Below are 17,332 nucleotides of genomic sequence, written 5' to 3'. Positions count from 1 at the left end.
AACATCAAAGTTTTAATGATGTCATATCTTTGATTGCATCCAATAGACCCTTACCTAAACATTTATCTAAACTCTCTCCTTTTCTGGACACTCGCGGAATCTTGCGAGTGGGGGGACGTCTTAAGCACGCGTCGTTACCTTGTCGCGTCAAACATCCATATCTGTTACCTAAAACTTCACGACTGAGTACTCTTCTTATCGACCACTTTCATACAACTTACCTTCATTGTGGGCCTCGTCTACTCCAATCTTTAATTATGCCTCGATATTGGATACTCGGCGTCAGGAATCTCATCAGATCGCGTTTATCAATATGCGTGATTTGTTTTAAAATCAAACCAATTCCACTTCAATCTTTTCAAGGTGATCTTCCACCTTCCCGACTACAACCGGGTCATTGTTTTCAAACAATCGGCATCGACTTCGGAGGTCCGTTTATCATAAAAGAAAGTCGACGCCGTAACGCCAAAACTTACAAACCATATCTCTGCCTCATAGTATGCCACGCTACCAAGACAGTTCATCTCGAGCTCGTCACCGAGCTTACATCTGAAGCGTTTATAGCGGCCTTGGATCGTTTTGTATCACGCAGAGGACTTTGTCACTCTATAGTCACAGATGGTGGTACTAACTTCGTGGGTGCCAGACGTTATTTATCGGAAGTCAGCGAAATGCTCAACCGCAATAGCAACAGTATTTCCAATCAGCTCGCTTCTCGAGGAATTACGTGGAAGCTCAATCCTCCTTCGGACCCTCACTTCGGAGGCATATTCGAGAGCGGTATAAAATCTACCAAATACCATCTCAAACGTATAATCGGAACCTTTGAAGAATTTTATACGATCTTAACTAAAGTAGATGCCATGTTAAACTCTAGACCTTTAGTCGAATTATCTTCCGATCCCGACGAGGTTGACGCTCTTACAGCTGGCCACTTCCTCATCGGTCGACCTTTAATATCTCTGCCCGAACCGGCACATTCTGAAAACGAGACTTTACGTACTCATTGGCAGCTCTTACAGCGCCTATCTCAGAGTTTTTGGCGCACTTGGCAAAGGGACTATTTACATACCTTGCAACAGCGAATAAAATGGTTTAAACATGGCAACCATCAGCCGAAGTTGAATGACTGGTAACCATTTACGAACCAAACTTACCTGCTAACGAATGGAGGTTGGGTCGTGTTGTACAGCTCCATCCGGGTAAAGATAACATTACTCATGTGGTAACACGTGTTATTTATTTAGTCATCATCATCATCTCAGCCATAGAACGTTCACTGCTGAACACAGGCCTCCCCCTTAGATCTCCACAGATACCGTTTGGAGGCGACCTGCATCCAGCGTCCGACGACCTTTGTAAGGTCGTCTGTTCACCTTGTTGGTGGACGTCCTACGCTGCGCTTGCTAGTCTGTGGTCTCCACTCCAGCACTTTTCGGCCATCCGCTCTGCGAGCAATATGGCCTGCCCCTTCATCTTGCTAATTTATTTAGTGTTTCCTACAATATATATTTTTTTCGAACTTAAATAAAAGTCATGACGTAAAGGGAAAAGCGTGTGGAGAAATGTGAAGTCCAAAATTTTTCTTCTGTTTATTAAAAGAGACATTTTATAATGTTTTAGTCTTTCATTGTGGCTTTTGCTTTTTTTTTTCAGATGATCATACCATACTTTTAAAAGCCACACTTTTTATTCTACTTTCAGCTCAAGATAAAGCAAAATGCCCTTTAGGAAAACAATTTCCATTGGGTGTAAGTTGGCGGTGTCATTGCTTGAATGTTAACCAACAAAAGTATAACTGTAAAATAGAAAGAAAGAATGTGGTGGCTGCCACAGGTAAGTCAAAATATCTTGGTATTTTATAATGGGTAGTATTTAATACATTAACTGTAAATTCCCTTTTTTCAATCAAAATATTCGAAATTACCACCAAAAATACTGAATTGCACACTGCTCATCAAATTCTTCGTGTGCAACAAAATATGTAAAGATTTTTTTTTTTGGAATCCATCACCTATTAAACTTTCAAGAAAATGGGTTATTCTAAGTGAAACAAGGCATGCAGCATGGAAGCAAACATGTGATGATGGAACAGCATGCAAGCATGGCTTCTGTCACGGCTCCGGCGCTGCGGGGCTCCGGCGGTACCATGCGAGCTTATCGTCGCAGATGGTTTTCACACTCACCACCGCAGGCCGCCTCGCCCCTCCACGCCTACGCGGTTTTGAATATTGCACTCTAGGAATAGGGCAGCATATTGTTTCTAAATCCGTATATTTGTGGTTTCAGCTAGATTTTTGTTGTAAATTAGATAAAAACGTCATCTGATTTTGATTTATTTTAAATATTTTTTAGTACAACATGTTTAGATAATCAAGTAGTTAATTTGTATTGCAGTCATTTATTTGATATGCAGTAGATTATTAGTGGAAAAAATTCCACTTTTATAATATGAGAGGCAGGCTAGAGTATTAAGTTGCGCAATATCACACAACAAATATTGCGCAATAAAATTTTTAAGTCGCTAAAAATTGTTAATATTTAATGTTAACTAGAAAGTCTTTACGGTCAATTACTTCGCACCCTAATTTCCCCTACGACTCACTTGCGGTTCTGATAACTTTTAAGTACGCCATTCTTCAAACGTGGGGAGTGGTGGAGGTAGAGGCGGAGGGGTGTGCAGGACTCTTACCAGCTAAATCCACCCCGGTGTCTCCTTGCGAGTATACGCGGGGCCGTGAGCTCCCAAGTTCCCAAACTGGTGTTAGCCTCATCTCTTGCACGGGATAGTGAGATGTTGGAAAGCAACGTTGAAAGCACGCCCGCTTTACCCATTAGATACTTAATGGTGGACTCTATGCTTTTCTTCTTGTAATGCAGCCGTGGCTATCAACGTCGCTTCCCTGTGCGAGCTCCCCTGGGCATAACACGTGAAGTCAGCGCTCGACGAGAGTTCGCCTCTCAGCACCCAGTCCCAGCCTATGTTCCACAGGTGCGGTTCGGTTCCAAGACGAGGTTCTGTCCCCACATGTGTACGGATACGGGGCGGTTCTGTGGTGGACATCTTTCTGAGGTGACTGGGGTTGCCCTAAGAGTGGCGGTAGCCAGGTCAAATCCAAAAATACATACAGTCGTGGTCAACTAATTAATACTTACCGGGGCATTTCATCTGTATTTCTTTTTTCAGATTGCCATTGGAACTTTCTTTTCTATTTTAAAATATTTAAGAGGGAATTGAGAAATGTCAACCCTACTACTACCCTACCTAATGTCAACCAAATAATGTATATCTTCAATAATCCCCCTCACCTAGTTTTTTTTCGCTTTATCCGATTCTCGGGCGGTTTGATCCATAACGAGAGCTGGCCATCTCCAAAGACACTCCATTTGCTCAGAGGAAAAAATACAAATTATTATTATTATTGGAGTTACCTTTCTACAACAACATTCTCTACGCTATTATTAAAAATTTCAATAAGTATTAATATTTGGTTTATTTCCTTTTACCTCAATAACAGTACGACATCCTTGAACGAGCAAGCGGTCAGTTTTGTAGAAGTCGCTATCTGAACTTTCTTCCTTGGTTAATTAGAATCTATGTAAAATTGATCGACGTCCAATGTACGACTTGTTGCCATGGTATTTTTCACCTATTAGCAGTTTTTGTTGCATTGGATTTGCAATAGGCCAAACCAAAACCGTCATAAGTTGCCCGATCAAAGAGTATTTTTTACTACTCTTGCAGTGTTTTTTGGAATTTTTCTAATTTGGAAAGTCCTTTCTAGTTTGGAAATTATGCTTAGCTTCTAACAATATGCTTGTTTCTGAAATATTATAGTACTCGAATTAGCCTATTTTTAATAATACCTCTCTGAAGGGTTTTAAAACAGTGGCAAGCAGCCCCACACTGTAACATTTTAGCCACCTAAGTTTGAGAACTGTCTTGATGTACTTTGGTTCCATCACATGTTTTGGAGGTGACTAAAATCAATTGATTTTTTTAGAAGTCATCAAATCTCTTTGTTTTATCAGATAAAAAATCATTTTTCAATACTTGTTCAGATTAACTTTCATATGATAGAAAACGCTAAGTACAGTATGGACACGCGGTGCTTTTCCAAAAGTAACATCTTCTGTTACACACGCACTACAGGTTTTCCCGATCCTGCTGTCATCTTAAAGTTCTGCAGACACAATTTTCGTCCTTTTAGCATCAGATGACTCCGGAAAAAACCGAACCGAATAATATGAATGGTTCTCTTATCCCTTATAACACCACTATATGACTGCTTCGTTGATTGCAAGCGCGGCTGCTGTGCTCGAGGTCTCGGGTTCGATTCCCGGGTCGGGTCGAAATCGCTTTGTGGGTTTTCTCAAACTTTCACAAAGCAGCCCGTAGTCTGAAAGTTGGTGATTCATTCACCCGTGCATCGGAGAGCACGTAAATGTCGGTCCTGCGCCTGATCTCTCTCCGGTCGTGTCGGATTGCCGTCTCATCGGGTTATGAGAGGGAAGGAATAAATAGGGAGTGCACCTGTGTCAGCGCAAATGCTCGTGCTCTATAATATGTCCTGCGCAGCTGGCTGATCTCCTTAAAATGAGAACAGCCGCTATGGCCGAAATCGGCCGTGGACGCCATTATAACAGCACTGTAAAGTCTGTTTGCGGACAAGTTTTCCTTGGCGTCGGTTTTCAGTTGTTCTCAAACCTTGACTTTTAGTGCTATTATTAACAAGGCTTCTTTAATAATAAATTTATTACCATGTCCTGATTACAGTTCAAGTGGTATGAATGAATCCGCATGACAAAACTTTATTTTAAATAGCCTAGTTCGACCGTTCAGAGTATGCGTTCCTGACACGTCGCGATTGAACTGACGACGTAACTTTGTAATGGCGTTGCAGTTACGATAAAAATATTTTTGCTGGTTGTTTACCGTTTTAACAATTGATGAGCATTAAAACAACATTATTATATCAATAATCAATGAATGTTATAATTTTGTGCCAAACTGAGTGTCAAATAACTTGGTAAACAATATTTTTCTAAATGTATACTGCGTTATTACAAGGTTATGTCAGCGCTTTATATTTTGTAGTGCTGTGCTAAAAATAACAGGCAAGTATCGTAATCTGTTCTTATACAGTTATACTTACTTACTTAATAATACGTTTTGTTTTTCTTTTTAAGAATTTGAAAATAAAGGACTATAAATAACTTTTATGAAATATAAAAATAAAACTATGACCAAACCGAACGCGCGATAGAAAATAGCATTTTTATATTTAGGTTGAAAATGGTAACCCCAATGGCGTTATGGGCCGCCAAATCGATGAACTGGCTCTGGAGTACAGTCATCGCGTTCTAAGAATTCCACCGTATCATTGCCAATATAACGCGATCGGGCTAATCTGGGCTCAAATAAAAGGTTACGCCGCCCGCCACAATACTTTTCCGCCATTCAGGACGAAAAAGATGATGACCCTATTAAAAGAAGCCTGCGGGGAAGTTACAAGAGATGACTGAGCAAAGGTTGTTGGGAAGACTAAAAACCTGATTTTGGAACATTTTGACCGAGATATCAGGATTGATTCTGTTATTGATAATATTATAATTATACATGTAGGCGAAGATGATGATGAGACACCACCTCCTCAAGCGAATCGGAGTCTGATTAATATTCTGTACGCACATTCAATTCAATGTACTTACTTTATTGCATAGAAATACAGATTGTAACTTTGTAACAGAGAATAATTAAAACAATTTTATTATATGAATATTACCTTTTTTTTGGTTTCCACTTAAATAACTAAAATATAAATTTTATATGATTCCGCCAATTTAAAACGAAAATAATCTTAAAGTAATGCGGCGGTTCATTTTGGAGGAACGGTAACGAACTTAGTGTTATGTTGTGCCCATCACTAGTCGTGACTAACTGATAGGTGTCAGGAACGCATTCTCTGAACGGTTCGGCCGTTATAGTAGGTATAGTCGTATTGATTGAACTGAATTGAAAAATGTTAATGAAGGAAACCTAAATTATTACCTAATTTGAGTTCTCATAATTATTTTACTCACTTAAAAAAAAAGTATGGCGACTATTTCTATCCTTCGTTTTTTTTTCTTAATTCGGCTTTTAATGTGTTTAATTAGCTGACCAGGCAAGTATCCGCTGCAAAAGTTAGTGTTCAGTTCCTATAGAGCGTTATACCTAAAGTATTAAAGAAATTAAATATTTTTTGTCCTTAATTTGAAGAACACAAAAAAGAATTGAGAATTGAGAATTGAGAATTGACATCCCCCAACTCGAAGTGAAATAAATAGTTATGGTACTGACATGAGCTTTGACTGCTTGATGATGAATGTACAGGATAGTGAGGAAGTCTATGTGGGCGGGGATTTTAATGGTCACGTGGGAAGAGAGAGCGATGGATATGAGAGAGTGCATGGGGGTAAGGGTTTTTGAATCCGGAATGCAAGGGGCAAAACATTACTACAAGCTGCCTGTGCCTTCGACCTGGCCATAATAAACACGTGGTTCAATAAACGAGAGGAGCAGCTCGTGACATAAGTGCGGCCACCACGCGACACAGATAGATTACTTCCTAGTGAAGCGGAGTAGTCTATGCTGTGTCAAAAACTGCAAAGTGCTACCAGGCGAAGCACTAGTCACTCAGCACCGACTTGTGATCCTGGATGTCAAAGTAACTGTCTCGCCCAAAAGCAACAAAGATTGGTCCCCTCCAAGGATTAGGTGGCGTATGCTAGAGAAGAAAGAATGTGTTGATATGTTTAGGAGCCAAGTTGTGGACAAAATGTTAGTAAAGGAGATGGAAGGTAGATGTGTGAATGAATGTTGATGATACACTGATGATATACCAGCTGAAGTATGGAAGGTGTTAAAGAAGGACGGATGTATGTGGCTGACTTTATTCTTCAATAAGTTGCTGCATGAAGAAGTCATCCCGCAAGAATGGTGCAGTAGTTCGCTAGTGCCCATCTTCAAAAATAAAGGGGATGTTCAAGATTGCGGCAACCATACAGGGATAAAGCTCATGTCGCATACTATGAAGGTATGGGAGAAAGTGATAGAGAAAAGAGTGCGAGCAGAGAGTGAAATTACCCAAACCTAATTTGGGTTTATGCCAGGTCGAGGGACAATGGACGCCATCTTCGCACTTCGCCAATTGTGCGAGAAGTACAGACGTGTGCACAGGAAATTGCACATGGTGTTCATTGACCTTGAGAAAGCGTATGATAGGGTGCCTCGGGAAGTGTTGTGGTGGGCCATGAAAGAGAAAGGTGTACCTGGGAAGTATGTGGAGTTAGTTCGTGCGATGTACAGGCAGTCCTGTACGTATGTCTGATCGTCGGCCGGCAATACTGACCAGTTTAGTGTGGCTGTGGGCCTGCACCAAGGGTCGGCTTTAAGTCCTTACCTCTTTCTACTTATTATGGACGCCTTGACGGCGGACATACAGGAGAAGGCACCCTGCTGTTTGCCGACGACATTGTCCTGGTTGGTGACGATGGACCTGAGATCCGGAGCAGAATGGGGAGTTGGCAACAGAGACTGGAGAATGTTGGCTTGAAAATCAGCAGAACCAAGACCGAATACATGTTCTGCGATTTCGGCGGTCTCTCCAGTCCTGAAGCCATAACGCTTGCTAACGCACTTCTTCCTGTCTGCTCCGAATTCCGGCATCTCGGCTCGCTTATTCAGGGCGATGGCGAAATAGATCGGACAATTACGCACAGAATTAGCGCAGGATGGATGAAATGGCGGCAGGTACCGGGAACAACTTGTGACCCTCGTATTCCCCTTAAACTTTAGAGGAAAATTTACAAAAGTATGGTCAGACCTGCTGTCTTGTATGGATCAGAGTGCTGGCCCACAAAAGCTACGAATGAAAGACAATTGCATGCGGCAGAGATGAGAATGTCAAGAGGTATGTGTAGCGTTACGCGAATGGATAGAGTGAAGAATGAGTATATAAGAAGAAGTTTGAAAGTAGCGCCGGTATCAGAAAAACTGCGTGGAAACCGGATGTCATGGTATGGGCATGTGATGCGGAGGAATGAGAATCATGTTGTGAGGAAGATGATGAGTATGTATGTGGACGGATATAGCGGAAGAGGAAGACCAAAGAAACGATGGATGGATTGTGTGAAAGTAGATATGGTAAGAAAGAATGTTACTTGTGATAGAAGAGTAAAGAAGGAGAAAATATGCTGCGCCGACCCCAAATAACACCTGCTTAAATGTAGTATTGCAGTGTAAAAATTACTTATAGGTGAACACCTCATGCTTAAATTACAACAGACCCAATCTAAAAATTAAATCTAAACATTAAATCTAAGCAACATCTAGCAGACACTTGGTAAACGACTGAGTGTAGATTTCGGTTTATAAAGAGAATCAAAGTGTAAATCAACAACATCACTATAGCCACTCACTGCCTTACACATTCTTGCATAAGATGAGCTGGATCCCAAAACAGTTCTTCTGAAAGGTGGACAAAGTGGCGTGATGGCACTACGTGGGATTCTGGAGGGGGCACGGAAACTAAAAAGTGCAAGTAAGCAGGGACTATCTATTTTCTGCTTGATAATCTTATAGGCAAACATAGCATCCAGTATTTGTCTACGTTTGGCTAGTGAGGCCATGTTAAAATGTGCCAGTCTCTTCTCATATGACCATTCTCTTCTGGCGATACCATCAGTGAAAGCTAGATGCCACACGAAACGTTTCTGGACTCGTTCAAGACGCAGGGAATGGCAGGCATATTTTGATAACCGAGCAAGCGAAGGATTCTAAAATTGAAACACGAGCGTAGCGAGTGTTTCAAGTCAACAAAATTAGACCAATTTCCAGCCACAGAAATGAGACTTCGATTATTAGGAAGTTTTCAGTGCGCTGAATCCAAATTTGGCTTCATAATTGTTTTGTTAGCTCGGGGTTTCGAGATATTCTAACCTAAAAAATGCGAAAAACACTGATTTAACCGTTTTAAGGCCTATGTAGAGCGGCGAGTTTTTTTTTTAACCTGAAAAAGTATTCAAGGGGTCTCAAAATACTTCAAATTGCACCATTTTGCATAAATACATTTTAATAGGTACCTACATCTTTTTAATTTGCCATGTGTAACGTGCGTGCCATTTCCTTTTTTTGAATTTAGTAATTTCCTCGATGAGGTGGGATGAAAAGTTACGTGTTGCACTCGAGTGCAAAGATTTTTCACCTTGTGCTCTTTTGATTCCCTCGCTATCGCTCAGGATTTTAATTATTGAATTTTAGAATCCTTCGCTTGCTCGGTCATCAAAATTGAGCCCGCGGTTAAAAAGCAACTTTGCACTCTTGTATAACAAATAACTATAAGCAGTATTGTCTAGGCTTAGACTGTTGTGTGTGTTGGATATGTGTACTAGATAGGAGCTGAAAAGAAAGACGTACTCGGAGACTTTTTAGACGTTTATTGGTTACTGTTTTCACCATTTACAAATGTTGCTAGTATATACGAGGCTACTCTATACAATTCGAATATGCAAAATCGACGCAGACGCAGGCACACTGACCGCGGGGCGCGCCCTTATATAGGCACCAATTAGTAGGGGGAGAGCGGTGGTGGTAGTGCGTTCCCAATCCTGCACTGCTGCGCGTTAACAGTATTTTTCATCCCATCATCTCGGAAAGAGTAGTTTTACCCTTTGATATCTGAGCGCAAAAGCCGTTTTTATCCTCTAGAGCGGCAAAGTGATTTGAATTTAGAACATCGTGTGCAATACTCCATTTGTGACAATCTTGATAAGACTATTCATACAAATACATATTAAACAAATAAAATACTGCCTAAAATAATTATTCAATTAATTAAGTAATTTTTATTATTGTTTTTACATAGATTTTTAACCTCGTTTCATTTTTAAACTGAGTTTACAAATAAATGAACTTTAATATGTACATCTTTTTAATTTGACACTCATATGTGCGCGCCATTTTGTTTTAGTAATTTCCTCGATGAGTGGGATGAAAAGTTACGTGTTGCACTCGAGTGCAAAGATTTTTCACCTTGTGATCTTTTGATTCCCTCGCTATCGCTCAGGATTCTAATTATTGAAACACTCGCTACGCTCGTGTTTCAATTTTAGAATCCTTCGCTTGCTCGGTCATCAAAACTGAGCCCGCGGTTAAAAATCAACTTTGCACTCTTGTATAACAAATAACTATTATTTGTTTAATATGTGTTTGTTTGAAAAGTCTTATCAAGATTGTCACAAATGTAGTATTGCACACGATGTTCTAAATTCAAATCACTTTGCCGCTCTAGAGGATAAAAACGGCTTTTGCGCTCAGATATCAAAGGGTAAAACTAGTCTTTCCGAGATGGTGGGATGAACAAAATATTTACTTTCTTTAATACTTTAGATCAGTGGTTCTTAACCTTTTTGACATGAGGGACCACTTTACTAAAGTTTGTCTTGCCGGGGACCACCTCATCGGTTTACCTAAATTAGCACTCATTTCTTTATTATGTATCAAAAAAAATATCTGAATTTTTGGGTCAGTTCTACTCAAAGCTAAACGCATGTCGGCAGTTGTGTGCAAATACAATTAAAGAAAAACATGCCTATGTAGTTTCCAATGCGCGAGCGAAGCGAGCGCGAAATTTTTATTGGACTTAAACCAAATATTACGTAAAATGTAGCCCAAACGTACTTAACTTTTTATTTGTTGACAAATGAAAAAATAAGGGAATATTGTTTCTGAATCCGCGAGCGACGCGAGCGCGAAAATTTATCGGACTTAAACCAAATATTACGTAAAATGTAGCCCAAACGTACTTAACTTTTTGTTTGTTGACAAATGCAAAAATAAGGGCATATAGTTTCTGAATACGCGAGCGAAGCAAGCGCGAAAATTTATCGGACTTAAACCAAATATTACGTAAAATTTAGCCCAAACGTACTTAACTTTTTGTTTGTTGACAAATGGCAAAATATGCATATAGTTTCTGAATACGCGAGCGAAGCGAGCGCGAAATTTTTATCGGCCTTCAACCAAATATTACGTAAAATTTAGCCCAAACGTACTTAACTTTTTGTTTGTTGACAAATGCAAAGGTAAGGGCATACGGTTTCTGAATACGCGAGCGAAGCGAGCGTGAAATTTTAATTATTTTTTAAGACTCAAAACCAAAATTACGTAAAATGTAGCCCAAACATACATTTTCATGAATGGGGGGACTAGGTACGACACACCCGATACATGTACGTCCATGCGAAAACCCCCGCTCACAATTACAAGTCGATAAAAATTAAGTTAGATAACGTATAGCAACGTCGTCAAAGCTAAGCTTCGCGGACCACTTGGAATGCCTCCAGGGACCACCAGTGGTCCGCGGACCACCGGTTAAGAACCACTGCTTTAGATATAACGCTCTATGGGATCAGCTCCCACACCCACCCACACTAACTTTTGTAGCGGATACTTGCCTGGTCAGCTAATTAAAGACAGTAAAAGCCGAATTAAGAAAAGAAAACGAAAGATAGAAATAGTTGCCATACTTTTTTTTAAGTGAGCAAAATATTTAAGAAAACTGAAATTAGGTAATAATTTAAGTTTCATTCATTAAAAATTTTCAATTCAGTCCAACCAATCAATACGACTAAAACAAAAATTCTGGTAAGAAACATTTTTTAGGGTTTTTTAAATAAAGTTTTGTCATGCGGATTAATTCTCACCACCACTTGAACTGTAATATGGACATGGCAATAAACTTATTATTAAAGATGCCTCGTTAATGGCACTAAAAAGTCAAGGTTTGAGAACAACTGAAATCTGACGCCAAGGAAAACTTGTCTGCAAACAGACTTAATAAGGGTTTTATAACGAAATAGAGAACCATTCACATTATTCGGTACTGTTTTTTTCGGAGTCATCTCACGCTAAAAATTGTGTCTGCAGAACTTTAAGATGACAGCCGGGTCGGGAATACCTGTAGGTCATGTGCATGGGTATCGAAAGATGTTACTTTTGGTAAAGCACCGCGTGTCCATACTGTAGTTGGCGCTTTCTATCAAAGGTGAAAGTTGCTTTGAACAAGTAGGTATTGAAAAATGATTTTTTTATCTGATATAACAAAGGGATTTGATGAATAATAAAAAAATAAATTGATTTTAGTCACCTCCACAACATGTGATGGAACCAAAGTACACGAAGAAAGTTCTCAAACGTAGGAGGCGAAAATGTTATAGTGGGGGGCTGCTCACCACTGTTTTGTCTAAGACCCTTCAGAAAGGTATTATCAAAAATAGACGAATTCAAGTACTATAATATTTCAGAAACAAGCATATTTTTATAAGCATAATTTACCGGTCATTAGGATTTTCCAAATTAGAAACGTTCTGAAAAACACTACAGGAGTAGTAAAAATAAACTCTTTGATCGGGCAACTTATGACGGTTTTGGTTTGGCCTATTGCAAATCCAATGCAACAAAAACTGCTAATAGGCGAAAAATACCATGAATGGAACATCGCCGCTGCTAATTGCCTCGACAAGGACACGGCGGTGCCCTCCCACGCAGTGCGCACCTAGACTGTGAGGTCCACCGTGACCTAAGGGCTGTCCATTGAGCGAACCCTACGGAAACTAAATTGTTTGTTGTCCGACCCCTTTCTGCACAAGTGGTTAACAAGGCGATGATGCTCTCAAAAATTTTGCCCGCCTCGTCGAACAGTACTATGGCCAGCCCTTACTGACCCCCTTTCCTGCCCGGGGTGCATCATCCTCAAAACCGGATGAGCTGGTGGCGGTATAAACACCAAACAACACTCAGTAAAATAAATCCCTTGCTCGGAGTTGAGCAGCAACATCTTGGAAGCTAAAAAATTCCCACGCTGCGCTCACCAACACGCATGCCCGGCACGGTACAGACCTAAAATTAACAGAGAACGGAAAATATATAGTCGAAATAAAAACTACAAGTCTGTTCATTTTTTTTTTCAGTGTGTCCAAAAGAAAAAAAATGGGATCCAAAAATTTGTAAAGGTACGCATACTTCTGTAGACAAAATATCATTTTTGATGGTTTTCGAATATCTCAAAACTACGAAAGTACTACTACTAGAAACTACTTTTAAAATTCCGTATTTGTTGGAAAGCTACTACTTTGTCCGGTTCCGAGAAGAAATAGCCCCTGGATGCGGGCGAAACCACGGGAAATACCTATAATTCGCATGCCGAAATGATATGACGTTTCAACTGACAGTTGTATTAGTGATGCGAAACAATGTCGATAAAATACTGTATTTTAAGCAAATGCAATGTCTTTCAGCCAGGTCAATCAACATAATAAGCAATATTTATTTATTTTGAAAAAAAATATGCGCTTTGATGGACGTAAAACACTAGACAAAAAGTAACAGCCTTATTATATTTTATTTTTCTATACTTTAATTTTTATTCAAATTGCATAATTTCAAGAGTTTAGAATTCTTTTTAATTAAAAAAAAAAACAACATAATTGCCTACCGTATTTTTTTAATTTAGTCATGTCATGTCTTGTCAGTCTGTTTTGTCTTCTTGTCACACGGCATCACATCAAAGACTACAATTACACACTTAGAGACATCACATCGTCATATACGAGTACTCTAACGCCTTGTATGCGCCATGTCTTTCTTTGTAAGCTGAGTTTTGTTTCGGTTTTCGCTGTTATTTTGTGTTATTTGTTGATTTTCTGTTACCTGTTTGTTGATTTTCGATTTTGCAATATGCCGAAAACTGTTCTCAACAGTGAAGTTTGCGATTTTGTAGTTCGTTTGCTCGTGAACAACAAAATAGCAGACCCTTGTTACCGCTTGACAATGTTCGCGATCGTGTAGCCGATGCTCTTATCGGAAAGGCTACTGTTTCTAGAAAAGGAAGAGAAGGAGAAAGAAAGAAAGGAAAAGTTTTCGAAGTCGTCCATGGAGGTAAATAAACTATTAACACTAAAGAAGAAGAATTAGAATCAAACTTAGTTATATTTTTGACGTTCGCGACGTTTGATGTAGCGCGGCGGTCACCGCCGGCGCCGGACGTGTGCGAGAGCAGGCTCTCCACAGTACCTGGCGTGTCCGCTGGAGTGCGCCACAGTGTCGTGCACAGTGTCGAGCACGGCGGCGAGCGCCGTCAGTAGCGCGGCGGTCACCGCCGGCGCCGGCGCCTGGTAACAACATCTCCCAAGCCTGATCGGAAATCCCCCGAAATTGTGTCTTGGCTAAATAGCAGACCACCACTGGTGGCAAGACACCGAGGCATCGCAGGAAGGCCTAGAGGCAGCGATAGGGATCGTGTTATCGTATGTCAGACTGCTGCATCTAACGTCTCTCCGATCGTAACGGTTCACCGTTCCATCGGATAAAGGGATGTTAGACGAGAGAGTGCTCTTGCGTTTGCGCGTATGTTTGAGCACTATAATATATCCTGCGCATCTGACTGCTTCCGTATAATGGACCCCGATTTGGCGAAGACTAGTGGCGATAGGTTGAGGTAGAGAGGTTCGGGCTGATGCAACCTGAGCTTTGTCTGAGACCTGCACACTAGCGGCTCTGGGGGTGTGAGTACATGCCGTGGTCGTTTTCTCTTTGAGCTGGGGGGACAGAGGGAATCCGGTAGCACCCAGAGCGACAAAGCAGCCCTTTTTAGGGGAGCACTGCTTTCCTTGCTCAGCCTGGGAGGGGGCTAGAAAAGGTGCCCTAAAAAAATGCTCACCCCAAACACTCTTTGGATAGCAGTAACCACGGCTGCTTCCGCATCTTTTTATTCGTGGTCGACGCAATAGTAATAAACTTAAAACACCTTTACTGACTTTTGGTGCATGGAATGTTCGCACCCTTCTCGACCGCGAGACAAACGCCTGCCCAGAACGAAAAACGGCCATAGTTGCTCGAGAACTCCGCCGCTACAACATTGATATAGCTGCTGTAAGCGAAACCCACCTTGCCGATGAGGGCGAGCTAGTCGAGCATGGCGGTGGCTACACTTTCTACTGGAAGGGCACTGCTGCAACAGAACCAAGAAGGTCGGGAGTTGGTTTTGTGATCAAAAATAGTCTTGTGAAGACACTTCAAGAATGTCCAATCCACATCTCGGACCGTATAACCACATTGCGCCTTCACTTAGACGGTGACAATTTCCTTAATGTTATCAGTGTCTATGCACCGACGCTAGGTAGTTCTGACGACATCAAGGATAAATTTTATGAAGAACTTACACAATGTCTCCATAAAATACCGAACAGAGAAAAGATTCTCTTGTTAGGGGACTTCAATGCTAGAGTTGGTCGAGATTATGAAGCGTGGCCTAAAGTTTTGGGTAGACATGGGGTAGGCAACATCAACTCTAATGGCCAGTTGCTGCTTAGTTTATGTGCTCAATTCCAACTTGCAATCACAAACACCATGTTTCGCCTTGCTGCTAAGCACAAAACTACGTGGATGCATCCACGATCTAAGCACTGGCACCTCATTGACTATGCCATCACGAGGCAGCGAGACATCTCTCAGGTCCTAGTCACTCGTGTTATGCGTGGTGCTCATTGCTGGACGGACCATAGACTAATTGTCACCAAACTGCGTCTTTGCCTTCGGCGACCATTCAGGGCTAGCAGGAAAAAGCCTCAGAACATAAACATTGACAAACTCAAACATCCGGGACCCCGAAGCAAATACGCTGAAACGCTGGCATGTGATATACACTCTCATCAAAATACCGGTGATATTGATGCAGACTGGAACACTTTATCGTCGTCCATTCTTGACGTAGCCATTAACACCATAGGTCTAAAAAATAAACGCAAGCAAGACTGGTTTGATGAGAACGACGAAGTTCTTTCTAAAGCTATTGCCAAACACCGAGAACTTCTCAAGCGCAGTAATAACAGCGCACTTATAAGAGAGAGTGACCGTGAGTTGCGTAAACTCACGAGACACACTAAAGATAAATGGTGGCAAGACAAGGCTCAATACATCCAGTGGCTTGCTGATAGTAATCAGCTCGGTGATTTCTATAGCGAAATTCGCAATCTCCTGGGTACCACCAACTTCATAAAGGTACCACTGAAGTCGCTGGATGGTAAAAGTCTGCTGAAAAGCAAAAATGAAGTGTTAGATCGTTGGGCAGAACACTTCAATAAGCTACTTTATGTAGATCGAACAGCCGATCTACACTACATAGACAGTTTGCCTCAACTTCAAATAGCAGAAGAATTGGATGATGCCTTGTCTAAACATGAGGTGCTTTGTGCCATCAAACAACAGCAAAATCAGCGTGCGGTTGGCCTAGACCTTATACCAGGTGAACTTCTGAAGTACGGCGGCGAGGAACTGCATTCGCGCGTCTGGGAAATGTTTGTGCTTATGTGGGAGAAAGAACAAGTTCCTGAAACTTTTAAGTTATCACACGTCAGGGCTCTCTATAAGAACAAAGGCGACCGGTCGGAATGTGGTTCTTACCGCGGTATTTCACTGCTCTCTGTCTCTGGAAAAGTCTTCGTCGCCAGAGTACTTCTGAACCGCCTCAGGAACCTCTCTGAAAAGATTCTGCCGGAAACCCAATTTGGTTTCAGACCAGACAGAGGAACTTGTGAGGCAATATTCGCAGTCCGTCAACTTCAGGAAAAAAGTAGAGAGCAGGGACAGCACTTGTATCTCTGCTTTATTGATCTGGAAAAAGCCTTTGACTGCGTCCCTCGCGAGGCCCTCTGGAAGGTACTGAGAAAGTTGGGGTGTACAGAGAAGTTCATAAGACTCCTGCGACTCCTGCACGATGACATGCAATGTTGTGTAGCGGTTGAAGATGACCAATCGAGCTTCTTCTCCGTCACCTGTGGAGTGAAGCAAGGTTGTGTCCTGGCTCCCACATTGTTTGCATTATATTTCGCAGTTGTAGTCCGGGAAGTATTGACTTCTTCTCCTGAAGGAGTTCGTATTCGTTATCGGACTGACGGCAAACTTTTCAATCTGAATAGACTCAAGGCGACCACAAAGGTGTCCTATGCACATATACAGGACATTATGTATGCAGATGACCTCTGTTTCGTGGCTGAATCCCCTGAAGTCCTGCAACAGCCAGTCACGAACCTTCACAAGCAGTGCTGTACATTTGGTCTAAAAATCAGCATCAAAAAGACAGAAGTGATGTATTTAGACAATCACGGACGTCAAGAACTGACCATTATGCTTGGTGAAGATGTGCTGAAGCAGGTTGATAAATTTCGATATTTGGGGAGCATTATAACATCAAAGTGCGACCTTGACGCCGAAATCAATAGCAGAATTGGT

At 41.2% G+C, this 17,332-nt stretch overlaps 1 protein-coding gene across 1 annotated transcript in view; it reads left to right on the top strand.

The window, feature by feature from the left end:
* The window catches only part of LOC124636061 (kielin/chordin-like protein), a 65,283-nt gene that overhangs the window by 23,289 nt on the left and 24,662 nt on the right, over positions 1-17,332 (top strand). The window contains exons 6-7 of the mRNA XM_047172015.1: positions 1,717-1,836; positions 13,015-13,056. Coding sequence (XP_047027971.1) covers positions 1,717-1,836; positions 13,015-13,056 — 162 coding nt within the window. The remainder of the gene's footprint in view (positions 1-1,716; positions 1,837-13,014; positions 13,057-17,332) is intronic.

The sequence above is a fragment of the Helicoverpa zea genome, chromosome 13, assembly GCF_022581195.2.
Source record: "Helicoverpa zea isolate HzStark_Cry1AcR chromosome 13, ilHelZeax1.1, whole genome shotgun sequence".
Taxonomy (NCBI): Eukaryota; Metazoa; Arthropoda; class Insecta; order Lepidoptera; family Noctuidae; genus Helicoverpa; species Helicoverpa zea.
This window is presented reverse-complemented; position numbering and strand designations above follow the sequence as displayed.